We start from the raw sequence: 23,810 nt of genomic DNA, 5'->3' as shown, positions 1-23,810 counted from the left end.
CAGCACGTCTTCTATACAGTTAGCAAAGCATCTCGAATACTGGGATGCACCTTCAGGATAGCGAAAAATTTTACGGATATTTATTTTTCCCCCAAGCGCTGTACTGCTCTTTGATGCGGTCAATCCTGGAATACTGCTGCGAAGTTTGGAGCCCAAACTATAACAACGGTATTAAGAGAATTGTACAACGTTTTTTACGTTTTGCGCTCCGTATGTTGCCGTGGAGAGATCCCGTCCGTCTGCCAAATTACGAAAGCCAGTGCCAGCTGATTAGTTTGGTACCTCTGCTTGTTCGAAGGAATACATCAAGCGCTCTGTTCGTTGCTGATACTTTGCGAGGTAATCTGGATTACCCAGCCATCTTGGAACAAATTAAAACAAATGTCGCACCTCGAACAACGTGTAACAACCTTATGCTCCGATTTGCTTTTTGACGCACTAATTATAGCATGCACGGAGCCATTAAGCGCGACTCAGACGATACATCAGCTTACGGCAACGGAACGTCACCGTTCCGTCAGGATAAGTTAAATACTTTTCTCTTGCGCCCGTTCACACGTGCCGTACGTCAAAACGCTCCGTACCGTTGATGTTGTGTGTGAATGCCTCCATTTAACTGAATGTAACTTATCCTGACGAAACGGTGACGTTCCGTTGACGTTGACGGAAGCTGATGTATCGTCTGAGTCGTCCTTTACTGGGCTACAAAGGATCTTCAACCGGGTCGCATCTGTTTTCAACTTCAATTTGTCTCGCCCAAGTATGCGTCTACCATTTTTCAGAACCTTCAACGGACCTGGGCCGCCTTAAGACTACGCGGGGCCCCTGGGCACTCTTGAGCCAAGGGGCCCCTACAATTGAACAGGTATAAATAGCTGTAGTAATAAGATGATCAAAAAAGATTCCCAGCTTTACGGGACGGTTTCCACTCCATACCACCCTGAGCCTCTTTTCCAAATTTAAGCCAAATCAGTCAACTGTGTTGACATTACTTTAAAAATAAAGTGGAATTTAGATTATGCTGAGAACAAAGATGATTTCAAATTTCCACAACCATGTGTCGTTGCTGTTGTCCAAATATCGTCAGGACTTATTAACTACGCCATAGTATTCCCAGACGGTGTAATCTGACCTTCATAGTTGGAAGACGTTGTTTGAGGATGAAGGGTGCCTCCATCATGAAGGAGGAATGTTGGGGTAATAATTTCTGAAATACTTTATGTTGCTTGGACACGTTCAGTTGTATTGATTCGTTTAGTGTTGTTTCTGGTATGATAGCATTTTAATGTTCCTGATATAAGGAAACATAGCGGAGTCGACTTCCGACTTTAGAAAAAGCCACATTTTTTTCTTTCAATGAATATTCCACTTTGCTTACAGATGACCGGATTTGGGAACCACGCGAATCGTCTCGAGAAAAATAACAGTTCTTAGCGAAATTGCCTCTTTTTGCATGAATCGCTTTCAAAACGACTCAAAAGATTACTCGAATCTATCGATATGATTGGTACAATTCGTTTCAATATCAGAAATGTAAAACAGTTGAAATATTAAAGATACCGAGTGCACGTGGCCGAAACGCCTTATGTCCAAAAACTGAGGTTTTGAATTTAGCTAGGAGAACTGCTTTTATGAGGCACCATCTAACAATATTTATAAAACAAATTCAGTCTATCTTCAGACCTCGCACAAATCAGAAGCAAAAAAATCGTTACGCTATAGCAGGCTGTAGGCACCAGTCAAGCAAACCAGCGTTTTGTTCTATATCAATGCACAAACAATATTGTGTCGTTGCCCCCGGCAGTGGAGTGAAATGAGTCTGCCAAATGAAACAAAAGTGCTTGCGCTAAGGGATAACACGATTTCGATCGATTTTAATAAAACTGTTAGAGTTCAGGAAGTGGAACAATTAGTTAAAGTTAAAATGGAGCTAAATCTCGCTGAAGTTACGTACATTCAGCTACACCACGTCAAAAACTGTGTTTTGATCACGTTTAGAAGTTTAGCACAGGCAGAAAACTTCATTGCGAAGAACAACATGCAACACGAGGTCGAATTTAATAACATCAGAAACAAGATCCCCGTGCATATGGAAAACGACATGGTGGACGTGCGTATCCATGATTTGGCCCCGCGCACTAAGGAAGAGTACATCAAACGAATCATGTCGTGATATGGAGAAGTAGAATCTATTACGAATGACACCTGGAGAATTTTTTTCAATGGTATTCCCAACGGCGTTCGCATTGTGAGGATGCGTGTGACTAAACCAATACCTTCTTACATGACTCTCGAATGCAAATCACCAAGGGAAGGCGTAACCTACGAGCAAACGCTAATCACATATCGTGGGCAGACCCCAACATGGCCACTCTAACAAGCAGCCACCGACACTTACAGATAAACCAAAAACAAATATCCAATTAATAATGCAGGTATGACGACCGCGAAAACCGCTCCCAAACCAAAAACTAGCATCGCCAATACCGACGAAGACGGATTTGCAGTAGCGAACCCGTAGTAACAAGAAATCTCTGATCGTGACCAGCAAGAAAGCAGTACCGATGATGACATGGACGTAAACGATGACGCAGAAAAGGCGGACTGAATGGCCCCCAAGCGACTTCACGCCAAGGAAAAGGGTCTCACTACGCAGCAGTAAGCTGCGTCAATAAGATCTGGCAGACAGATATTCTTAGTATTTTTTTTTATTTTTAGTTATTGTAAAAACTTAAGAGATCCACGGTTCAGTTGTGCTAACGCATTGAGCCATATCAAATACACCTTTAGAGAATAAAAAAAAATATAAAAAAATTGCGCTACCAAATGTCTGAAGCTCTTTGAATACCCTCAAACGCACGCACACTTGCCCTGACTCATTTCTTCAAATGTAAGGGAAAGCCAAACACTTCCAAAAGAGCATTTTCAAACCATTTTTTGGGATTTCATGGCGTTTGTTTTCATGATGGTTTAATTTTTTTTTAGATAAGGTGGATGAACTACAGAACAACACTACTGGTATTGTGTCAGTCTAAGACTAACCAGGCAATATGAAACATGCCAAATTCGACCATAAAGTATCGAGTCTTCGTAAGACCTCAAAAAGTCACTTTTGAACATTTCCATGCGATTTAGTCCATTTACATACTCAAATGTGACGAAGATAGAGATGGGCGAATGAATCGCGAATTGATCAAAAGAATCGACTCTTCAGAAAGAGCGAATGAATCGCGATTCTTTTTTAAAGAGCTGCGAGTCACTGAAGGACAATTTAGTATAAACTCAACGAGATGCAAAAAGAATCAAATGAATTTGCTATGATTATGAATAACTCTAAAATAAACAAACACGATGAACATATGAGCTCTGTTTGTCTATACGGAATAAAATATCAACTCATTACTAATTTAAATTTAATAATAGTTGTAATTTCGAGGGAGAAACCAATCTTGAAAATGGCGGAATTTTTCGTGAAAATAGCAGTTCATTGCAAATTTGTAAAAAACTCTCTTCATTGAAAAATTATCTCGAAAATTCAACGTAGGAGTTAGATATCTCATATATAGAATGTGTATGCAAAGTTTGAAATAAATCGGTTAAATAGTTTTTGAATGACAGTTAACACCGCAAATCGTGTTTTTCCAGATACATTCTACAAAAAGCTTCATCACAGAGTCGCTTGTCGATATTTTTGCATAGAAAAATTACATAATGTTATTGAAATGGTACATTATAATGTTCAAAAGTTGCGTTTTTTTTCTCTTTATTGTTATTATTTTTACCAACTGCTACTGATTAGACTGTTAGAAATAAGTTTAGCATTAAGACATTATTGGGGCTTTGAATTGTTTGTTTGTGTATATTGACAGATACAAATACAAATAGTAACTGTTAAAATTAGTAAATACAATTGAATTCACGCTTACTTCATTTTAGCCATTTAGTAAAACTGTGTTGATAAGAATTTGTATTGTACCAATCTATCTAAGGGGTGAGGAACACAACAAAAAAAATTGTATGAAACACATGAGTCAAAAATAGACATAAATATATTCGAATCATTACGAAAAAATATTCTCTGATCATTTTACTGATAAACGAATGCATTTTTTCATATAAAGTAAGTCCAAAATAAATTCGACGTCCCAAAATTATTCATGCAAATCTTAGGGACCATTCATAAATTACGTAACGCAAAAACCGCCCAAAATTGATTCCCCCTTCCTCCCACGTAACAAATTATCACAAGCTTCTTTATCTCCCCCTCCCTATTACGTAACAATGTTTTTGAAATTTTTTTGGGTCTTCAGTCAAACATGTTACGTAACGTTCTAGCCTACTCCCTCTCCCCCATATGACACAATTTGTCGTATCACCTCCCTTCCCCCTAAAAGCATCACGTATTTTATGAATGGAGCCTTATTTGACCAGCTAAAACTAAATAATCCTTTTTGAAGCGGTTGATGCAGATCCGTTTCAGCATTAAAAATTCATTAGGGGTACCATAATTACTATTCTAAAAATCATTTTACTCGTAAAAATAATTCTTGAGTCAATCTAATAAGCACTTCAATTTCTAATATATTTATACACATAAAAAATATTTCAGCGCCAAATATTTCTTTAGAAAAGTATGAACGTTCACAGCAAAATATTTATTTAATAAACTGCAATATCTAAATGATTCAGCGCACAAAAATTACAATACAAAAATTTTCAGAACAATCTCGTCAAAATAAATATATTTGACCCACACTAATGAAAATAATTTTTTTTCGTCACATTTTAATATTAAAAACAAATTCAGCGTGACAAAATTACGCACTAATGTCGCACTGTCACAAATGAGTAACTAGCGTTAGATCCTTCTCGCGAATTTACAACTCTCATACATGATTCAATAGTCATCATTCCACTCAAACAATACCATGCGTATTCCCCACGCATGAAACTAAATCACTAATACCCTATCGATGCCCCGAATATGTTGATTGATTTGCATGCGTATTGAGTACAGAGTAGCGAAAGAACCCGTTCTTAACGATTTAGACAATATTTTACCCCTCGAAGCCCTCTGAATTGAATCCCGTGCTACCCTGTGAATTAGCTATCAGCTCGAATGGCGTCACCTGGCGTGTTCCTTTACAATGCCATCAAATAAACGAACATTTAAAATAATATACACATAAAATGTGCAATTTTGAAGATAATGAAATGAAATACTACTACTACTCAATTGCAAGAAAATAAAATCAGAAAATATTAATCCCTTCATGCATATGGTGCTTATAAACAACATCTATAACTTTTGATTTTGGCAAGAGCTGCTCACAAAAACAGGTAAAACTAATAACTGTTACTATTATCTTCCATTTGAGCAGCAACAGTTGTACGTATTGCCGTAGAACTGAAGTTATTGCAATTATTGTGATTGGATTCCTATAGAGCAATGCTGCCAAGGACAGTATAAGTTAAAGGTGAGAAATGGTATTTTGATATAGTTTCGTTGCCTTAAAATATTATTGCAAACTGATAAAATCTTTAAATTTTAACTGTTGTAAAAATTCTAGGAGAATTGTATTGGGCATCGGAAAGTAAAAATTGAACAGCATCTAGCACTGCAAGAAAAGCACCCATCTTGATCAAAATAAGTTTTTCGTACTCAGTTGCGTTTCGGCTTCGCCTCATCAGAAACCGACACTAACTTATTGTCGGAATAGATCAGCGCCAGCTTGAAGCAAATCCCTTAAAACTAAAACACACTTTGTGTTTCAATCGAACGACTGATCAAACGTGATGTCCCGTTCGAGCAGGAGTTCTGTTTATGCCGATGAGACACAGTGAAGCCGAAACTTGTCTTGGCTTAGCAGGCCTATGCGAAAGCACTATGCTATATTTCACCCTAAGGAGGAAAATTTGGTAAAAACCAAAATTTCTCACTAGGGTGAAAATTTGTTGGTAAAACCATAAGCATAAAGTTTTTCATGTTTCTTGGGCCCAATATTTTTAAAGATAAATAATTTTGGAACTCTACATGGGTGAGAAAAAAGTTGGACATGAAAGGAATTGCATAACCGAGGCTCATCATTTTTAACCCTTTCATGCCCAACTTTTTTCTTGTGCATATAGGGGTTCAAAACTATTTTTCCTTGAGAATAGTGAAGTTAAGAAATACGAAAATTCTTATTTCATAAAGATAGGTCGTAATGCTAAAAGCAGCTCAAGTTTTTCCTTCCAATGCTTAACACAATTTTCCTAGAATTTTTTCAATAGCCAAATTAAATTGAAAATGTAGTCGAAGACAGTCTAAATTGATTCGTTTTATAATTTTTCAATCATATTGCAAAATATATCAAAATTTCAGTTTTTCTCGTCAACGAAAACTGTTCCTGGCAGCACTGTTCCATCGGAATCCAATCGAACTAATTGCAATAACTTCCGATCTAGAGCTAATACTTGTAACTGTTGGAACTCAAATAAAAGATAATAGTCACATTTATTAGCCTTACTTGTTTTGTGTGCAATTCTTGCATAAACCACAAGTTATAGCTGTTTAATAACGTTGTTGTTCATAAACAGCATGGGCATAAGGGGGTTAAAGACGAATCACCGTAACTATTTCCAACTGATTCAAAATTATCTCGATGAACATGAATAAGAAAAAAATCTATTCATTTCGAAAAGTTCTGAAATGTGCGTGAAAGACAATTTGCCTCCGCGATGAAGAAAAATAAACATTTGAATTCAAGTGAGCAGAAATTTGATGTGTCCCTGTCCATAATTGGTATACGTCAGCTTTCTGCACGTTTAGAAACATCAAATTAATCTTGGAGAGACTCTTGCTAGTATTGGATACTAGATGGTCCCAGTGCGACAAAAAGAAATTTTCTGAGGAGATTCCGTAATTTTCGCATTGGTGTCAGACATTGATTTTCGTCATCTACTCGCTAACTCCATTCCAAAAAACAGGCATATGATTAGGTTTATAGCGAAATTTGTTCAACTGATTATCGCCATCTTGGATCTTAAAACGACGTCAGACATCGTTTTCCATCATCCATATACCAGATCACCACTTCGGGAACTTCTCTTTCGAATATTTCTCTAAATAGCGGAATCATCTTGCATCTTATTTCACAAGAAAATAGCACTATCGTACAGAATCAGGTGTCCAAAATGACCTATGTTTCAAATCTATGATAAGCCCATCAATAAGCGAACCGCATCTTAAGTGATGATATTTGTTCTTACTGATCGTTCCATTCAATTTGCCATCTTGCCATCGTCTAATATTGACTTTTCGAAAATGCATCGAATGTCTGCCATCATCAATAAACTAATAGTATTCTAAACCAATTACGATAATCATCACTGATGTTTGGAATAAGATCCAGAATTTTGGAGCGATACTTAATGGAAGGCCACCGTCTCAATAACGCTTCCAAAAATATCACGAAGTTGAATCTAATACTACGATTCAAGATTTGCCACAATCAGACATAAATATCTTGAACGCAAATTTTGATGTAGAAATTTAGAGAAAAAGCCAATCTTCTTTAAATTTTGAGATATTCAAATTTCATCTCACTGAAGTGAGCAGAACCAGATTTGTTGACATAGAAGATACTTGCATGGAACAAGTGATGTGATGCAATACAAGTTGTGAATTTAATCGTACTGTGACGCTCGGATGGCTCGGTGAAGTACCGTAACCCGGGCGAACAAAAAGTACCGTGTTAAGGGTTCAAGTTCACCACCACAGCGTTGTGTTTTGGTGTATTTATGGATTATTGAGATACCTTTATAGCGTTTTGATGATTGTGAAATTTGACGCTAAACATATTTATGGTCCTTTTAAGGGGGGTCGGGATAACAGTGTAGAACAATAGAGACGATGCTTTGCCGCTGTAGCGTCTCTTATGTAGTTGTATCACCGGCGAGTCGATTGATACAACATCGTTCAGCCATGACATGGTGCAGCATCTTACATCAAATAATATTTCTTTCTTGCGCTTCAATAAAAAAGTTAACGAGTGAAATATTCCCAACAAATTTAATCCAGATTCAGGAATGGAAACTCCCACCGTTGGGATTCTTTTTGCGGATCGCAACTCTCGATTACAAGGTCTTTTCTGCCATCCACACTTACGGCCAGACATTTGTTGTGCTTCACGTGGGTGAACTGTTTGCTGGCCTTCGAATACCTCCACTCTTGATTGCCTTTGCCCTTGTGGCATCCGTACATGTATAGAGAGCTTCCCGTGTAGTCTAGGCAGGTATTGTTGGTGCTGATTTCTCCCAGCATGTTGTAAACCCAGTGCTGGTGAGGATCGTCTTTGCACATTTTCATACCCGGACTGCGATTTGAACGGGGGAACTGTAGGCAAAAATTGGCGCCAGTTGCAACATTTGTAAACTGAAAAATGAATCATTATAAACCCTTTCGTTGATTGACGGAAACATTCAAAGCAACTCACCTTCCCGTGTCCTACTCCACGACCACCAGGATCTTCCAACTCCGGAAACACGTTCTCCAAGTACCACTTAAACGGCCTGCAGCTAAGACTGTCGCGAAGTTTCTTCCTTGCCGAAACATCGCCAAAGTCTCCCCGAAACTGCGGTCCCCCAAACATGTCGTAAACAACCTGAGCGTACTGATCCAGCCAGACCTCTGCTACGCGAACCGTATTAACCCGTACCCAGTCGGTTTTTAGTCCCCGCAGGTAGGGATGACCGGCTTTTTGAATGTGACCAACTCTCGAACAAGGCACAGTTTCCAACCGACCACCACACATCCACGCCTTGAGCGACAATTCGACATTTTCCCCTCCATAGATGCCGAAATCTTCGTCGTACCACCCAAGATGTGCGAAAAACGTCCGGTTGATGGAGAAAAGTCCACCTGCCATAATCGGTGTTTCGAAGGGCTCCAATCGGTTGGCCGATTGCACCTTTCTATCCCATCGACCTCGCCAGGCAAACTGAAAGCCCCAATCGGTAGCTCCGTAGTAGGATAGGGCTTTGTCCGAAATGTAACCCATGTTGTGCTCATCGATCCAGTCGATGGCCGGGAGTGCAATCGTGGTTGGGTTCCGTGCTACCCGGTCCAGCTGAGCTTCAAGCCATCCTGAATTAAACAGAAACTATGGTGAGTGCTGTTTCGACGCCGTGTTTCAATTGACAGTTACCAAATATGCACTCACAGTGAGCATCGAGGAAAGTGAGAATCTCGGACGTTGCATTTTTCGCTCCCAGTAGGCGAGCCTTAATCAGACCAAGTCGTTCCGGGGCTCGCATGATACGCACTTTTGGGAAACTGGCGAAATAATCATCCAGTTGAGTTTTTGTGTGAGCTGAAATGGTAAAATTTTTAATTTTTTTTTTCGTTACTCCATTTATGATCGCTTACGCATGTAGGAAAAATCATCAACCAGAAGCACTTCCCGTAGCAACTGTGGCGGAGACCTATCCAGCACGGAATGAACCGTCCGTACCAGAACCGACCATGGCTCGTTGTAGAACACGATCACCACCGTCGTTTGAGGTAAGTGGGCCAGAAAACGACCAGGTTCCTTACACCAATCGTCCCGGTAGTCAGGCAGTCGTCGTCGAACCGAAACTAGATCGCTAGCGAACTGATTCAGGGCGAATGTTTTAAACTCTTGATCGGCTAGATCTTTAGCTGACTGCGGTAAATCTGCTGGTAGCTCAACCGCTTTACCCATATCGCCTGGAGGCACAGGTAGTTTTGGATTTATCTCGTAACCGGGATATTCATACGGTGCCGATCCGCCAGTGTCCGCTACGATGGGAACACTGATGTCATCCGGCGGGTGCTTTGGTATACTGGCATATCGAATGCTCGTTGTACGTTGATAGCAGGTAAACAGTAGAATCACACTCACGCATGCAACGGTGATAAGCGCACAGGTATGCCTCCGAAACCGGGCCAAGTGCTGTGGAATACGCCATTTAGTTCGTATTGATTTGTAAATGTTTATCGGTAAGGAAATAACACTAATCAATTTTATTGTGTGAACAGATAAACATTCATATAGGCGGCAAAGTAGGCTATTGATATACACTTTTCACTCATTCGAATGCACTATAGTTACCATTCATTCGCTTAACGGCACCTACTTCGATCATTGTTTATTCCGATTGCACAAGTAATGAGTTTTGAACAGGTGAGTGCAGTTTATAAATAAGTTTAGCGAAATGTTTCAACTTCAAAGGTCCAACTGCGAATGACAACAGGCGGGAATGAACCCACCGATAGGGTCTACGTTTGTTATCTGCTCCCCTTCCATATACAACAGATAATGGGTGTGAGTCCAGTTGAACAGGCATGCGTTCATTGATAAAGTTTAGGCAAAACACTTTTGTTAAGTAGAACAAGCGTGGCGATAAAAAAATGATAATTTTTTTTACGTTTATGACATAACTTCAATTGCTTTGTGACGACAGATCGCCGGTTGGTGCAACTGTAACATGCTTAGCGCGATTTAGTCAACACTTTATTTGAGGTATACTCAGGGTGAGTCCCCTGGGCGCTATTCGATTTAACACGTAGTGGTCCAAAATCATAAAAAGACTATTGAAACTAGTTTCTGGCGGTAGTGATAGCTTCTTAATTTTTTCAAGGGGCTATTCCCGTTTTAACCCTTTCGCGCCCGAATTTGGTGGTTGTTAAGAGATGTAAACCGTAAAACCCCCTTAATTTATCTCGAAAATTTAACGTGCAAATTAGGTATTTTTTACATAGAATGTGTATGCAAAGTTTGAAATGAATCGGTTAAGTAGTTTTTGAATGGAAGTTAACACCAAATCGTGTTTTTCCAGAGACGTTCCACAGAAAGCTTCGTCAGCGATTCGCTTGTCAAAATTTTTACATGAAAAAAATACAGAATGTTATTGAAATAATACATTATAATGTACAAAATTTTTGATGAACTCAGTTCCCCCAAAAAAATCGCAAGAAAAGTGTTTTTATTTTCACGCTGAAATCCTTACCTCCCTTTAAGGTTCCAAGAACTTTTGGTGAGCGTCTACACCTTGAACGCTAGATAGTATGCGTTGGAAAAAATGCGTTCAACTTTGTCACCGGTTTATTCTATAAAGCATTTATTAAACTCTAAAAGAAGAAAATCAGTCGATTTATTAGATTATTGGGATTCAAATCATGCAAAATAGTTGGTGGAAAAACAATTGACCGGGTGGAATAGTGCTTTTGAAAATGTGGCGGTTATTTTTTGTCACACCACCACTGTCCCGGGGCACGCAACACAACTGCATAGTGAAAAAACACACTTTTTTCAAAAGCACCATCCCGCCCGGTCAATTGTTTTTACAGAAACTATTTTGCATGATTTGAGTCCTGATAATCTAATAAATCGGCTGATTTTCTTCTTTTAGAGTTTAATGAATGCTTCACAGAATAAATCGGCGGCAAAGCTATACACAATTTTTCCTACGCATACTACCAAGCGTTCAATTCTAACACATGCTCAAAGAAAGTAACTTGAGCCTTAACACTGCATTGCGAAGAGGATGATACTGAAGGTACACGACTTCCGTAAGCATATTTTGCATTTTTTCCTTCAGAAGGTTTTCAACTACACAAAAACTCGGTCAAATTGAACAAAATTTAAACACAACGCGATGACAAGAACAATCCGATATTTTCTTTGTTCTCGAGACAATGCACACTAGATCGAGAGGCCTGTTGTTCACTTGGCTCGATTGTACGTCTGACTGCGGCAGAGGTAGAAAGTAGACTGATAACAAAGCAGTCTTGCATAGCATGATATTGTACATGCGATCCTCTCTGCGTTGACAAGTTGGATGCCGTGGTCGATCCAGCGATTCCGACTGGTGGGTGGCTTACGGTTCACGGGTGCCCCAATGACTCAAGCCGGCGATTAACTACGTACTACTCGGAATAGGAGATCGGCAGATGCCGATGTCGGTCCTGCGATTCTGGGTGGAGGGTAACTTACAGTTCACAGGCTCGACGACGACCATTTACCGGTGCTACTTCACGATCTACTCGGATGAAGAAACATCCCGACGTCGAAAGTTCTCTCGAAACCGTTATTTCGATGCTGGTCAGTTAGGTGTCAAGGGCAGTCCAGCGATTCCGGGAAGAGGATGACTTCCTGTTCTCAGTAGCTTGTTACCGTTTCGAATCGTACACCCTATGAAGCCCTTATAGGAGAAGCAAAAAATAAAAAAAAACTAGCGTTCATGATGATTTTCATGTATATACGTTAGAGTGGCTCGCGTTTGTATGGGAAAACTTCAAAATGATTCCAACCAGCGGGCACAGCACTTTTTGAGTTCCTTTTCTGGTTCCAAATGCCTATGCAAAATTTGGTAGCGATTACTTGCTTCCCGGATTTGCGCATTGCGTTCAAAGTTTGTATGGGATTTTATATGGAGAAATCAATTATTTTGCATTCACGTTAATAAAGATCGCTATTTCACTCAATGTGAAAAACCAGCTAACTAAAAACTATAGCTCATACCTTGGTTGACAACTTTGACGAAGAAAGAAACTAGTTATGAGTTTTCAAAAAATAGTTACAACTACAAATTTACAAATTTATTACTTTTTCCAACACTGCCAGTGCATTACCGACATCGACATTAAAAACTTAAATAAATGAGAATATATTCATCACAGATACTTTGTACCTTAGAATAAAATGTCCAGAATGGATTGCTGACTAAGTCAGAAAATGAAAAGAAGGGGGAGGGGTCTTGTGTACTCCCCAGTCCCTTTTTTAGATTGTTTTGTATAAGACAAAGAATCTTTACGTCCTTATGGATGTGAACGATTGAACATTCTTAATATTTTGATAGACCCAAATACGAATCATACTACAATCTTTTTTGTGGCAAATAACATTTACAATATTTAGGATTTACACCTAACGTTTGTTTGAAGTAACTATCCTGGTTTCGTTCGTAGATTCTCAAACGAAAACATTAATAGAAACATTTCCGAGACTTCAAGGAATCTAAGGATATACATTTTTTATTTTTTTAATTCTGACTCTGAACGGCTAAGAAATAGGGTTTGCAAAATATGTAAAACTTATAAACCGTTGTACCAAGTTAAATGAGATAGCAGTAGAGTCCTTAAATAGTAGCACTCAAACACGTAAGATTAATTTTTAATTCGGCGGTATAAACCAACGTTGAAGATGTGCTCCTTATGTTATAACAAACTGTCTAAAAAGAGGGCTGGAGAGTATACAAGCCACACCCCTCATCTTTTCATTTTCTGACTACGTCTATGTTATTCAGCAATCCATTCTGAACATTTCCTTTAAAGGTACCAAGTCTGTGCGATGACTATATTCTCATTTATTTAAGTTTAAAATATCGGTGTCGGTGGTGTACTGGCAGTGTTGGAAAAAATAAACATTTGGATTGAACCATAAGTTTCGAAATCGTTAAAACTATTTTTTGAAAACTCGTAGCTAGTTACCGTCTTCGACAAAGTTGTTACCCAAGGTTTGAACTATAGTTTTATAAAGCTGGTTTTTCGTATTGAGTGAAATAGCGATCTGTATTAACGTAAATTCAAAATAATTGATTTACCCATATAAAATCCCATACAAAATTTGAACGCAATGCGCAAGTCCGGGAAGCAACAGATCGCTCCTAAACTTTGCACAGGCATTTGGGACCACAAAAAGAACTCAAAAAGGGCTGTGCTAAAAAATTTCATATTCGAGCCACTCTAATATACATGTTAGGTTGGGCATGCGTTTATGATTATTGATATCATCTATATTATCGTATTATTTTCGATAGTAAAATTAATTATAGTCTATTAAGTTAAAAATATCGTCAGAGAAGTAAAAAAGAGTTAAAATTAGGAATAAAATAAACTAAAATTAAAAAATCCGTAATAATATGTATAACGAGCAGTTCAAATAATTGTACTAAAGCAGACATTATACACATCACAAATGCACTGCACGAAAATTGCTGCCCTAACATTCTATTGAACATCCGTAGGGAGAAGCTGGGTAAATTATTGAAGCCAAGGTCTTATCATCTAGACAACCAATGTGAACAGTCGCTAAAAATCATTATTCACAAAAAATATAGCATAGATTATTCACAAGTTTTATTTCAAAAGTGAAAATTAACTAGCCGGTAGTTCAGGCCGAAGTACGTTGGACGTGCTTCAACAATAGCAGTCAGGACCCATTAAATTTCCTACTGATTTCGGACTACGGAAAACAAAGTGTCGGGCTTTGGCTGACTAATTAGATATAACCACACTCGCGGACGCTCTCCAGCTTTCCAGGTCGTACGGATTCAAGTTCGAAGCTGCGACGGGCTGGAGCCCTTTCCAAGTTACGCCTTTGGAGCAAACACGCGGCAACACAATATCTCCCAGAAGGACCAAGAGCCGATCCCTACTGGCTAATTGGATCACTGTATAACCGCACTCGCGACCCTTTTTTCTGCTTTCGGAGTCGTATGCAGTCAAGGGCGGGAGACTCTCCGAAGTTCTCAACGCAAAAGCAGTCCCCTACAGCAGCAACGCCAATACCCACCAGCAGCAGCAGCAGGTCGGCCGACCACTTGCAGACGAGTGCATTCCGATACACACACACACACACACACACACACACACACACACACACACACCAATTGTGAGTAATACATAAGATTAAAGTGAGGAATAGTTTTTCAATTACTACTATCCGAACTCTTGATCCCAAAGTAGACCCCGGAGCCGACCCTGAAAGTCTTCGTGCTTTCACGATCGAGCTAGCCAGAGAAGAGACCGTGAGAGTCTACCCCAGACGGTCCTCGAGGCTTGACCAGGAAATAGGGGCTTTTCAAAGGCTGACCATCTGCCAGCCAGCAACAAGCTCCGTCGGACCTATCCCAACAAACATTTCGTGGTTTTATAAACGTTTTAACAGTTGCTTTATTCAGCTCTAGCTGAACATTGGAAGTATACGTGTAATCATATATCGTTTATTCCACCCTTAAACATCCTGGATTTGGAGAATTTATTCAGCTTGTCTGATTAAGACACATGAAAGAACAATTCTTCAGCACGTATACTGCCCATATAAGCATAAGAGTCCCATATGGCTTTTTGTCGAAAATGAGATATCTGTTGGATTGTATTCTGTATCACCACTGAATCATAATGCACAAATAAGATTAGCAGATTTGTTCAGAAAATATCGAAAAAAATACCAAAACATGGTTGTCCCATCCATAAGGCTCAATGAAAAATGTAAATCTTGAACAACGTTTTTCTCGGCTTGCTGTTTTTCAATATGGGACTCTTATGCATATATGGGCAGTATACAGCCTGAAGAAAACCACAGTTCAGCTTTATCAATAAACCTTTTCGTTACCGCTATTCAGCTGAGAGAATTATCATAGGAAAGACCTTTTTATTTCAAGTTACGCACGCCATCAATCTCTTTGGAAGCCATATTCTTTTATTAGTGTTACGTTACAGTTAGAGAAAAATTGTATTACCTTGTTGGATATCATATCACGTACCTGGATCCGAACCAGCAACCTGTTGAATACTAAGCACTTACCTTACTCCTGCACCAATCTTGCATACATCGAATGCTTAAGATTTCACCGATGTACCGACAAGTCTAGGCTGCTGAATAGAGTCTGTACAAAGGCTACAGTAGCCTTCTATAGATTTGAGTGAACCTAGTTGGCTTGAGTTCGAATCCCAACCTACGATAATTTGTTTATTGCAATTTTTTTAATTAATAATTTTTAGAACATTCGGGAATATTTTAAATTAGATAATTTATTTATTTCAAAAATGATGATTATAGTTGTTTTTGTTTCCAAGGTGAGGATTTATTGTTGTCACAAAACATTTAGATAAGTAAAAATGGGTGTTATATGAAAGTGGTGGTAACTGAATGATGGATTGAAGTCATTTATAATTCTAAGGCGGCAATCTCCTCAATTTATTTACCACTCCCTGCTAAATGATTTTCTTTCCATTGTGATTTTTTTTTTTGGTAAGCGGAAGTCGCTGTTCGAATTCAATAGTTTATTTATTTATATCAACTAAGTTCGCCAGCGTGAATAATCATTTTATTGTACCTTTGTTTGCAAGTCGATGGATAGAAAAAAATCATGGTGACAATGCTGGTGTCAAAAATTTATAGCGACGTTGGAACAAAAAGTTTCTCTTGTTTTCAATATGAGAATATTCATGTTTCACAAGTAAACAGACCGTTTCGAATTAAAAGGTAAATTTACATAAACGAGGGTGCGTGTGATTTGGTAAGCTTGTGCATTGAAAAACTGTAAATCGTGTATTTCCCGTGGTGAAAACTCAGTAGATATAAAAAAAAACTAAATAAACTTTCTTTATTTCTTTATTCATGTATTGATCTATAGCTCCTTAACTGTAATATATGCAAAACATCTCAATTGGAATATACCGAAATAATAAAAAAAAATCCTTCACTTAATAGTAAAAAAAAATTGTGTGTGTATTGGGACTCGAACCCAGGTCGGTTGCAATTCCTCATGATTTGCTAATAGCGCCAACTTTTGTAGTAGTTACAATTACCTTTGTTAAACACATAATTCAGCTAAAAGTCAAAGGTGGTATAACGGCAAATGTAAAGATAGAAATAACCTTTTGAAGACATGTAGTGCAGCTTAATGATTAAAGGTAATACTATTGGTAACAACATCGTTTATTCAACTCGCAATTCAGTCTAATTAAGATGGTTGAATAAAAGCTTTAATATTGTCGCTATTACATTTATTAGCAGTATAGTTCAGCCTAGTTGGAACTGGCGAATACTGGATTTTAAATAGGCTGAATAAACTGTTAATGTTTAAATAGTTCAGCGAAAGTTTTATTCAGCTTACATAACCTTTAATCCGCTTTAAATCAACACGTAGTCTTATAGTTCAGCTCCTAATGTTTGTTGGGATGTACGACAAGGACGCACCCGCTGGTCTACATTAACTCTCCTCAGCAGACGAACTTGCCGAGTGCCAAGGTCGGTCCGACGATTCAAGCTGAAATATGATTTCCGGTGCATCGATGCCTCGTCGACCCGAAGCCCATTGCCAGTCGTTGCTCCTCTCGCTATCTTCGTTACAACGCTGACATGATCTGAACGACTGTTCTGTTCACCGCGTCCCATTTTTCTTCGTTAGCGCACATTATTTGGACAATATTGTTCATGTTGTCATCCTCACCGACAATGGTTCTCATTTCGTTTTGCTCGTGCTCGAATCGCGGACATACGAAAACCACGTGCTCAGGCGTCTCCTCTGCCCCACCACCACACGTGAACGGCGATCTCGCGTGGCCGAACCTGTTCAGATACTTCTTGAATCAGACAAGAACTGTGTCATGTGGAAGTTCACTTCGCTGTGCGCTCTGTTCACCCACACCGACAGGCATGGAATTAGTCGATGGGTCCATCTACCATTTACAGCGTCCTCCACTGATGTAGCCACTGATTTGTGCTTTGCCGTGATTTGTTTTTACATTATTTCCTGATGGGAAGGATTGGGGAAGTTGTAAGGTTAGGGATAAGGAAAATAATGACACAGAGAACATAGGTAATACGGAAGTTTTCCTCATTCCCTAGGGAATAAAAGGCACTTCTCGTTGAACGGATCTATCAATTTCCCCGAGGGGACACTGGTTTAGAAGCAATAGCATATTCTTGAGTTTCAGCTCTCTGCACATAGATGCATCTATGTATGGAGAATCAAAAACCCGCTGCGCAATTGCATTACTGCAGGGTAGTTACATATCAAATGATATGCAGTTCCGTAATCGGACTCACAAAGATCATACTAATAATGCTCAGCACGCTGAATAGTAGCCATATGATAATTGAGTTTGCAATGTCCAGTCAGTACCCTGACTAGAATACTGCAGTTGTGCTTGGAAAAATGAAGCGAGTTTTTTGACATTTTCGGACTCAATGAATTTCCATTCAACCGAGTTCTACATCAAAAGAGACACAATATTTTATTTCACTTATCAAAACATGTAAAATTCCATTATTAGACAGCAAAATACGTTACAATACTGTTTACGTCAAATGTAATATTCATTATTTTTATGTGTGTAGGTCTCCAAGTACGTTCGAACCCCGACACTTTAGCCGGTGGAAGTAGGCTCAGCTGAAGGCTCCTGGCTAGCGCCGAACCGGCTCTGAACGCGGCACCCCACGAGCCTTCGCATGCGTTCTCACTACTCGCAAAGGTAACCATGGGATCATATTGAGACGACTATCTATTACGGGCGTAGATAGTGGCTTGGACCCAAAAAGACGAAAAGGAAAAAAAAACAAAAATTAAAAAAATTCTAACAGAGCAAGCGTGGTAAACCCGTTCGCCAAAGTTGGACTAGCGAGGTTACTGACCCAGCAAAATGATCAAATGCAACTGCGAGAGCAGCCCAGGTAACACGAGCGGCGACAAACCAATAGGTAGCGAAAGCTGAATGAGACGCCGATGGGTGACTGGTATTCCCGTTCCGTAAAAAGAATAGAGGAAGAGGAGGAGTAACCGAAGAAGCCCAAGAAGCTTGGTGAAAGACAGCGAAGCAGCCGGGAAATAGAGAGTGAATGGCGAACCGTAGAAACCGTAGAAAAGAGGAGGAAAACAGAAAGAAAGGGTTGAAAAGAAAAAACAGAAGAAAGAAGACATTCGACCGTGCCAGAAGAGGAATACGAAAGACGCTCTAGTTGTCAAAGCACACGACGGCGTCACCTACGCTGCGATCCCTAAACGGGTGAGAGAGGGTCCCAAGCTAAAGGAGCTAGGGGAAAACATAGTAAGAACCAGGTGCACTCAGAATGATTCGAGCTGAAGAAAGATTTATTGATGAAGAAGTCGAACTTTCGGGAACTCAGAAGCGGTGGGAGAAGAAGCGAACGTGAGAGCTTTAGTTCAGGAAGCAGTGGTCGAGTGCAGTAATCTGGACGAGATCACAACGAAAGATGAAGTGAGAAGCACGCTAATATAGCAATGTAACCTGGAGAAAAAGCAGATATCAATCAGCTTGGGGAAGGTGCACAGTGGCACACAGACAGCATCGATACGCTGTGTACACCGGTAAGATCAAAGTCGGATAGTTGGTGTGCCCGTTTCGATTGATCCCTGGAGCCATTAAACGAACGAAGAAGTGTTTCAGGTTTCCGCCATCAGGCAAGAAACTGTAGCCGCCCAGACAGGTCTGATCTGTGCAGAAAAGTCAGGCCTACAATGATGGAGTTAACCCAGCTTAATCTGAATCAGTGCGACATTGCATAGCAACTGTTGTGATAGTCGACAATAGAAGTAAAGTGCGACGTTGCAATTATTGTAGAACCGTATAGTGTTTCTCCCAATAACGGTAACTGGGTGGTAGATAGTGCAGAGATGGTGGCAATTCAAGTAAAGCGCGGTTTCCCTATCCAACAGGTGGTAGATAGCATACACGAAGGCTTCGTAATCGCTAGGATTAACGGTGTATTTATATGTCGCTGATATGCTCTCCCAAGGACTGCTGGACGCACCAACCGATTCGTTAGTCGGATGAACGCCGGTTATTATTAGAGAAGATTTTAACGCTTGGGTCGTGGAGTGGGGTAGCAGACTGACCAACGCAAGAGGTTTTAGCTGGAAACTCTGGCGAAGCTGTATTTAGCGAAGGCTTCGCTAGCAGCTCCACAAAAGCGGTCGGGTATCCATCATCGACGAAATATTCTGCAGTTCGTCGCTGATTAACAACATGAATTCGCAAGTTAGTTAGCAATACATACATAGTGACCCACTACACAATGAGTCAGCAGAACTTTATTGCAACGCGGTGGCGAGGACTAACGAACGGAAGTGGAAAATAAAGGACTTCCACAAAGACCTTTTTGTCGAAGCAATTCGTGCAGACAGTAGCACTCCAAATCCAAATGCGGATGAGCCGAGGAACTGCCGGCGTCTGGCGTATAGGTGGAACGAAGGGCTAGGTATCCTCTGTGCTGAAAGCCAGAAGAGTCATTTAGAGAGCAGGTTCTGAGGCAGTCAGAGAAAAGAGCGCAAGGTGAAATTCCTTACGGCTGTGCAGAGAAGATGACGCTAACACCTGCTTACCGAGTCGATTTGCCCAAGATCAAGGGTTCAACGGCGCCAACTGAAATGAGCGCTAACAAACCGAAGACTATCGTAGAGTGTTTCTTCCCGAAGCACGACCCGACCAGCCTTCGCCGTGGATGTTGGTTACAATCAGGTCTCCAACGACAAGCTCCTTACAGTGGCAAATAGACAGAAAGCGAAGAAAGCTCTTGGTTCGGACGGTCTACCCATCGTGGCACCGAAGACTGCGATCCTGGGACATGTTCAGGATAGTTCTATAGAAATACCTGGACACTACTTCCAGGATACATGGAAGCTGATGTTGCTGCCAAAACCATGGAAACCACCAGGAGATCCAGCGTCGTTGGATACTTTTAGTAAACTTCTAGAAAGAATCGTCCTCAACAGGCTGACAAACTACGCGGAAAGTAAGAACAGACTATCGCAAAGGCAGTTCGGGTTTCGGAATGGGATCTCGACAATTGACGTCATCCGCACAGTCATTTCGAGCGCGGAGAAAACATACAAGTAAAAAACTTAGGGTAATCGCTATTGCGTCGTGGTAACCGTCGAAGAACGCGAATAGCACAGCTGAGTTGCTATCGCCGTAGCAGTAGGTCTACGAGACGAGCCAGGGGGCAGAGTTCGATTAGGGTCACGGCTGGAGTACCTGAGGACTTCATAGTCGGCCCAACGATCTGTAATATAAAGTACAGTGGAGTTTTAGCACTGGAATTGGCCAGGGGAGATGAAGTCTTCGGCTTTGTAGATCACGTTGTCTTAACCATAGCTGGCGAGCCTCTGGAGAAAGTGGAGATGTTGACAATAGGCATCGTTACAATCTGGACGTACCAGCTGGCTCACTACAAGACGGAGGTAGCCCCGGTCAACAATCGTGAAGAATCAAGCGTGCGACAGCGATCATCAGCGTCGGGTCTGAGTTTCGCAGGAGCAAGATGCGGCACGACATGTCTCCTGTCGGGTGTATCATCCATCCTAAATACTAAGTTATGGCGTTCTGGCCTGGGCTGTTGTACTGAATTCAAAGTGGATCCGAACGAAGTTGATGAGCACATTTTGCCTAATGGATGTTCGTGTCACTCGACTAGCAACAACTGACAAAAAGCCATTCAGGCAACACTGCTTACGAAAAAAGATATATATTTGGACACAATAAAATTCATTCCTTTGTGTAGCGTACTATCGTCCACACGTGTATTAATTGTTTCTACTTAGCCCGTTTTCTCTTAACTTCAATAGAAGGAATACACAAAATGCAACGAGACTGTTCAGAGCGGACTTGCTAATAAAATGGGTAGCAAGAGTGCCACAACACGGAGAAAGAAAGATCGATCCACCGACTCATCCCAAATGCTTCCGGAAGTACTTGCATCGATTTGGACATGCTTCGTCACTCCTTTGCAGGGAGTTTGTTGATGTGCATGAGACATAGAAACGTAACACGTAATCTTCGAATGCCCTAGATTCCAAGGAATATGCCCGGCATGTCAACAAAGTAATGACGCATATACTGTTCTAGCTGCAGTGACGAAGAGAACAACACATCGGGTTCGGGAGAAATTCCTCCACCGAGGAACTCTCCGTCGAAGTAAACTAGATCCACTGCCGGAGACTAGTTGAGTAATATGCGACATAGCACAGAGCTCGCGTCGGGATTGGGGTTGGATTTTTTCGTTGAATCTTTTGTATTGACATAAACATTCCTCTGCTGAAAAGAAGCGGAGAGTCAGAAGTATCCGAAACTTATCTTCTAGAAACATCGCGCTCAAAGGCTTTCGCTAAATCAAACTGGAATTAGAAACTTGCCACCCGAAACATGGAATGTTGTATTTAGAATCAGCATTCTGGAATCTGAAAACTGAAAAATGTAAACACATGGGATTTGATATCCCATGTTCAATACACTGGCAGGAATGGCTTTTAATTTATTTACCAATAAAAATTTACTACACTTTTTCACTCGCCAATAGCACAATAAATGGATCTTCTGCTTCACTAGATATGAATATTTCCGCCCTCCCGTCATCATCCACCGCAACAGCCAAACCACTGCACTCTTCCCCATTTGCCTTTCCACTGATGATATCACAGTAAATCCCCGCTTCCAAACACGTATACAAATTTGCTTTCATACTCAACGATATTTCAGCATTGATCGCGATGAATCCGACTTTTCCGCGACAAAAAGCCAACTGATTCTGGCCGTTGTCGACCCAACTGATCACTGGTTGATCGGCAACCTCAATCCTGAACCTCATCATGCTCGTCACTACTTTCCAGCGATGTTCACAGATCCAAGTACCGGTACATTGATCGTCTTCATCTAGCAAAACGGGTAAGATTGTGCCTATCGTGGTACTTGGAGGCTCCTCATCACTATAGCTGAAATAGTAGGAACTCATGATCCTTGGTGTTCCGTACCGGTGCCCTAGCATGAACACCAATGCAATTCTGTACAACCGACTGTGGTTGAACGTTACTATTTTTGGAAAATCTTCCACTTTATGCTTTCTTTGGAGAACTTGATCATCTATGAAAATAATTGATTTTTCTCTTGGGATAAAACCAAGTCTTGTTCCGAGATTGACCATCAAGTGAAAAGGTTTTTGCTTGAACATGATCGCACCGATGTCATAGGCGAAACGGTACTCAGTTACCATACCCAACACTAAGTAATCGTTCCTGAAAGTTCCCTCACTGCTTAAATCCAGCACGTCTTGGTAAATAAAGGGTTTACTTTCAGGGGGAAATCCTGCCGAAATGCTTAAATTCTCCAACTTTGAATAAATTGCCTGAAAATATTTGGAACATGTTGATGTTATTCTTTCCTTTCAAGTAAGCCCTTCGAAACTTACCTTCAAATCATGCGGCCACATGTTCTTTGCAGCATGAACATAGAATCCAGCCACTCCCGCCGCGATCAGCTTGTTCAAAAAATCCGTAATTCTCTGCCGAACCCTCGCCAAACCCTGATTCAAATCGGGCATATCGTTAACCTGACAATTTCTCACTTCATGCGGCTCACTTCCGGGAAGAATTATACAAGCGTCGTTAAAATCCCCCGCTCCGTACGGAGCATCCGGATAGTCTTTATTAACGGGATAAGCAACTGACCCCGCCGTACCTGCAACAGATCCACTACCACCGGCCATATTATTCAGCACAACTTCCACATAGATCCGCACACCGGCTTCGTTGCAAGTTTTGACCATCGAACGAAACTGCATCTCGTTACCGGATCGACCGAAGATCTTGTATGAAATCGGTTCGTACCGTTCGCGCCACGGTCGGTCCGGTAAGATACGAACCTCGTTGACCGGTGATACCTGCACAGCCCCGAACCGATTCGGTCCCAGATACAGCAGGCACTCGGATTCGATATCCGCGAAGGTCCACTCGAACAACTGTACTATTGCACTGCGGCTGCCGGTAGCATCTGCGAAATGTGGATCGAATTGAGCCCGGTTCGTCATCGGCAGGGAAATAAATTTTAGCACCAACAGTAGTAGGCCGCGGACGGTGAACATCGTCGTTCGTTTGAATGTCAATTGTGATGAGTAGCAATGGTCGGTCATTGCTCACTAGATCTGATTTCGTTTCCGTTTGATCTTCCGTAGTTTTATTGCAGTCATCGTGGCACGCGTGTTTTCCGGGTTGCATCGGTGGTAATG

General features: G+C 40.7%; 2 protein-coding genes across 2 annotated transcripts; both read right to left on the bottom strand.

The window, feature by feature from the left end:
• Positions 1-8,052: 8,052 nt before the first annotated feature.
• On the bottom strand, positions 8,053-10,235 carry LOC131690586 (putative polypeptide N-acetylgalactosaminyltransferase 9). The gene is made up of 5 exons (XM_058976482.1): positions 10,141-10,235; positions 9,410-9,956; positions 9,189-9,353; positions 8,478-9,127; positions 8,053-8,416 (listed from the first exon to the last, which is right to left on the bottom strand). Exons 1-5 carry the CDS (start codon positions 10,147-10,149, stop codon positions 8,054-8,056), a joined length of 1,734 nt encoding a protein of 577 aa, XP_058832465.1. The 5' UTR covers positions 10,150-10,235; the 3' UTR covers position 8,053.
• Positions 10,236-22,085: 11,850 nt separating this feature from the next.
• On the bottom strand, positions 22,086-23,663 carry LOC131692290 (alpha-amylase 4N-like). The gene is made up of 2 exons (XM_058979259.1): positions 22,995-23,663; positions 22,086-22,931 (listed from the first exon to the last, which is right to left on the bottom strand). The coding sequence occupies exons 1-2, from the start codon at positions 23,610-23,612 to the stop codon at positions 22,086-22,088; spliced, it is 1,464 nt and encodes a 487-aa protein (XP_058835242.1). The 5' UTR covers positions 23,613-23,663.
• Between the last annotated feature and the right edge of the window lie 147 nt (positions 23,664-23,810).

This window comes from Topomyia yanbarensis, chromosome 3, assembly GCF_030247195.1.
Source record: "Topomyia yanbarensis strain Yona2022 chromosome 3, ASM3024719v1, whole genome shotgun sequence".
NCBI classification, from domain to species: domain Eukaryota; kingdom Metazoa; phylum Arthropoda; class Insecta; order Diptera; family Culicidae; genus Topomyia; species Topomyia yanbarensis.
The sequence above is the reverse complement of the archived record's forward strand: the minus strand, read 5'-3'. Positions and strand labels throughout refer to the sequence as shown.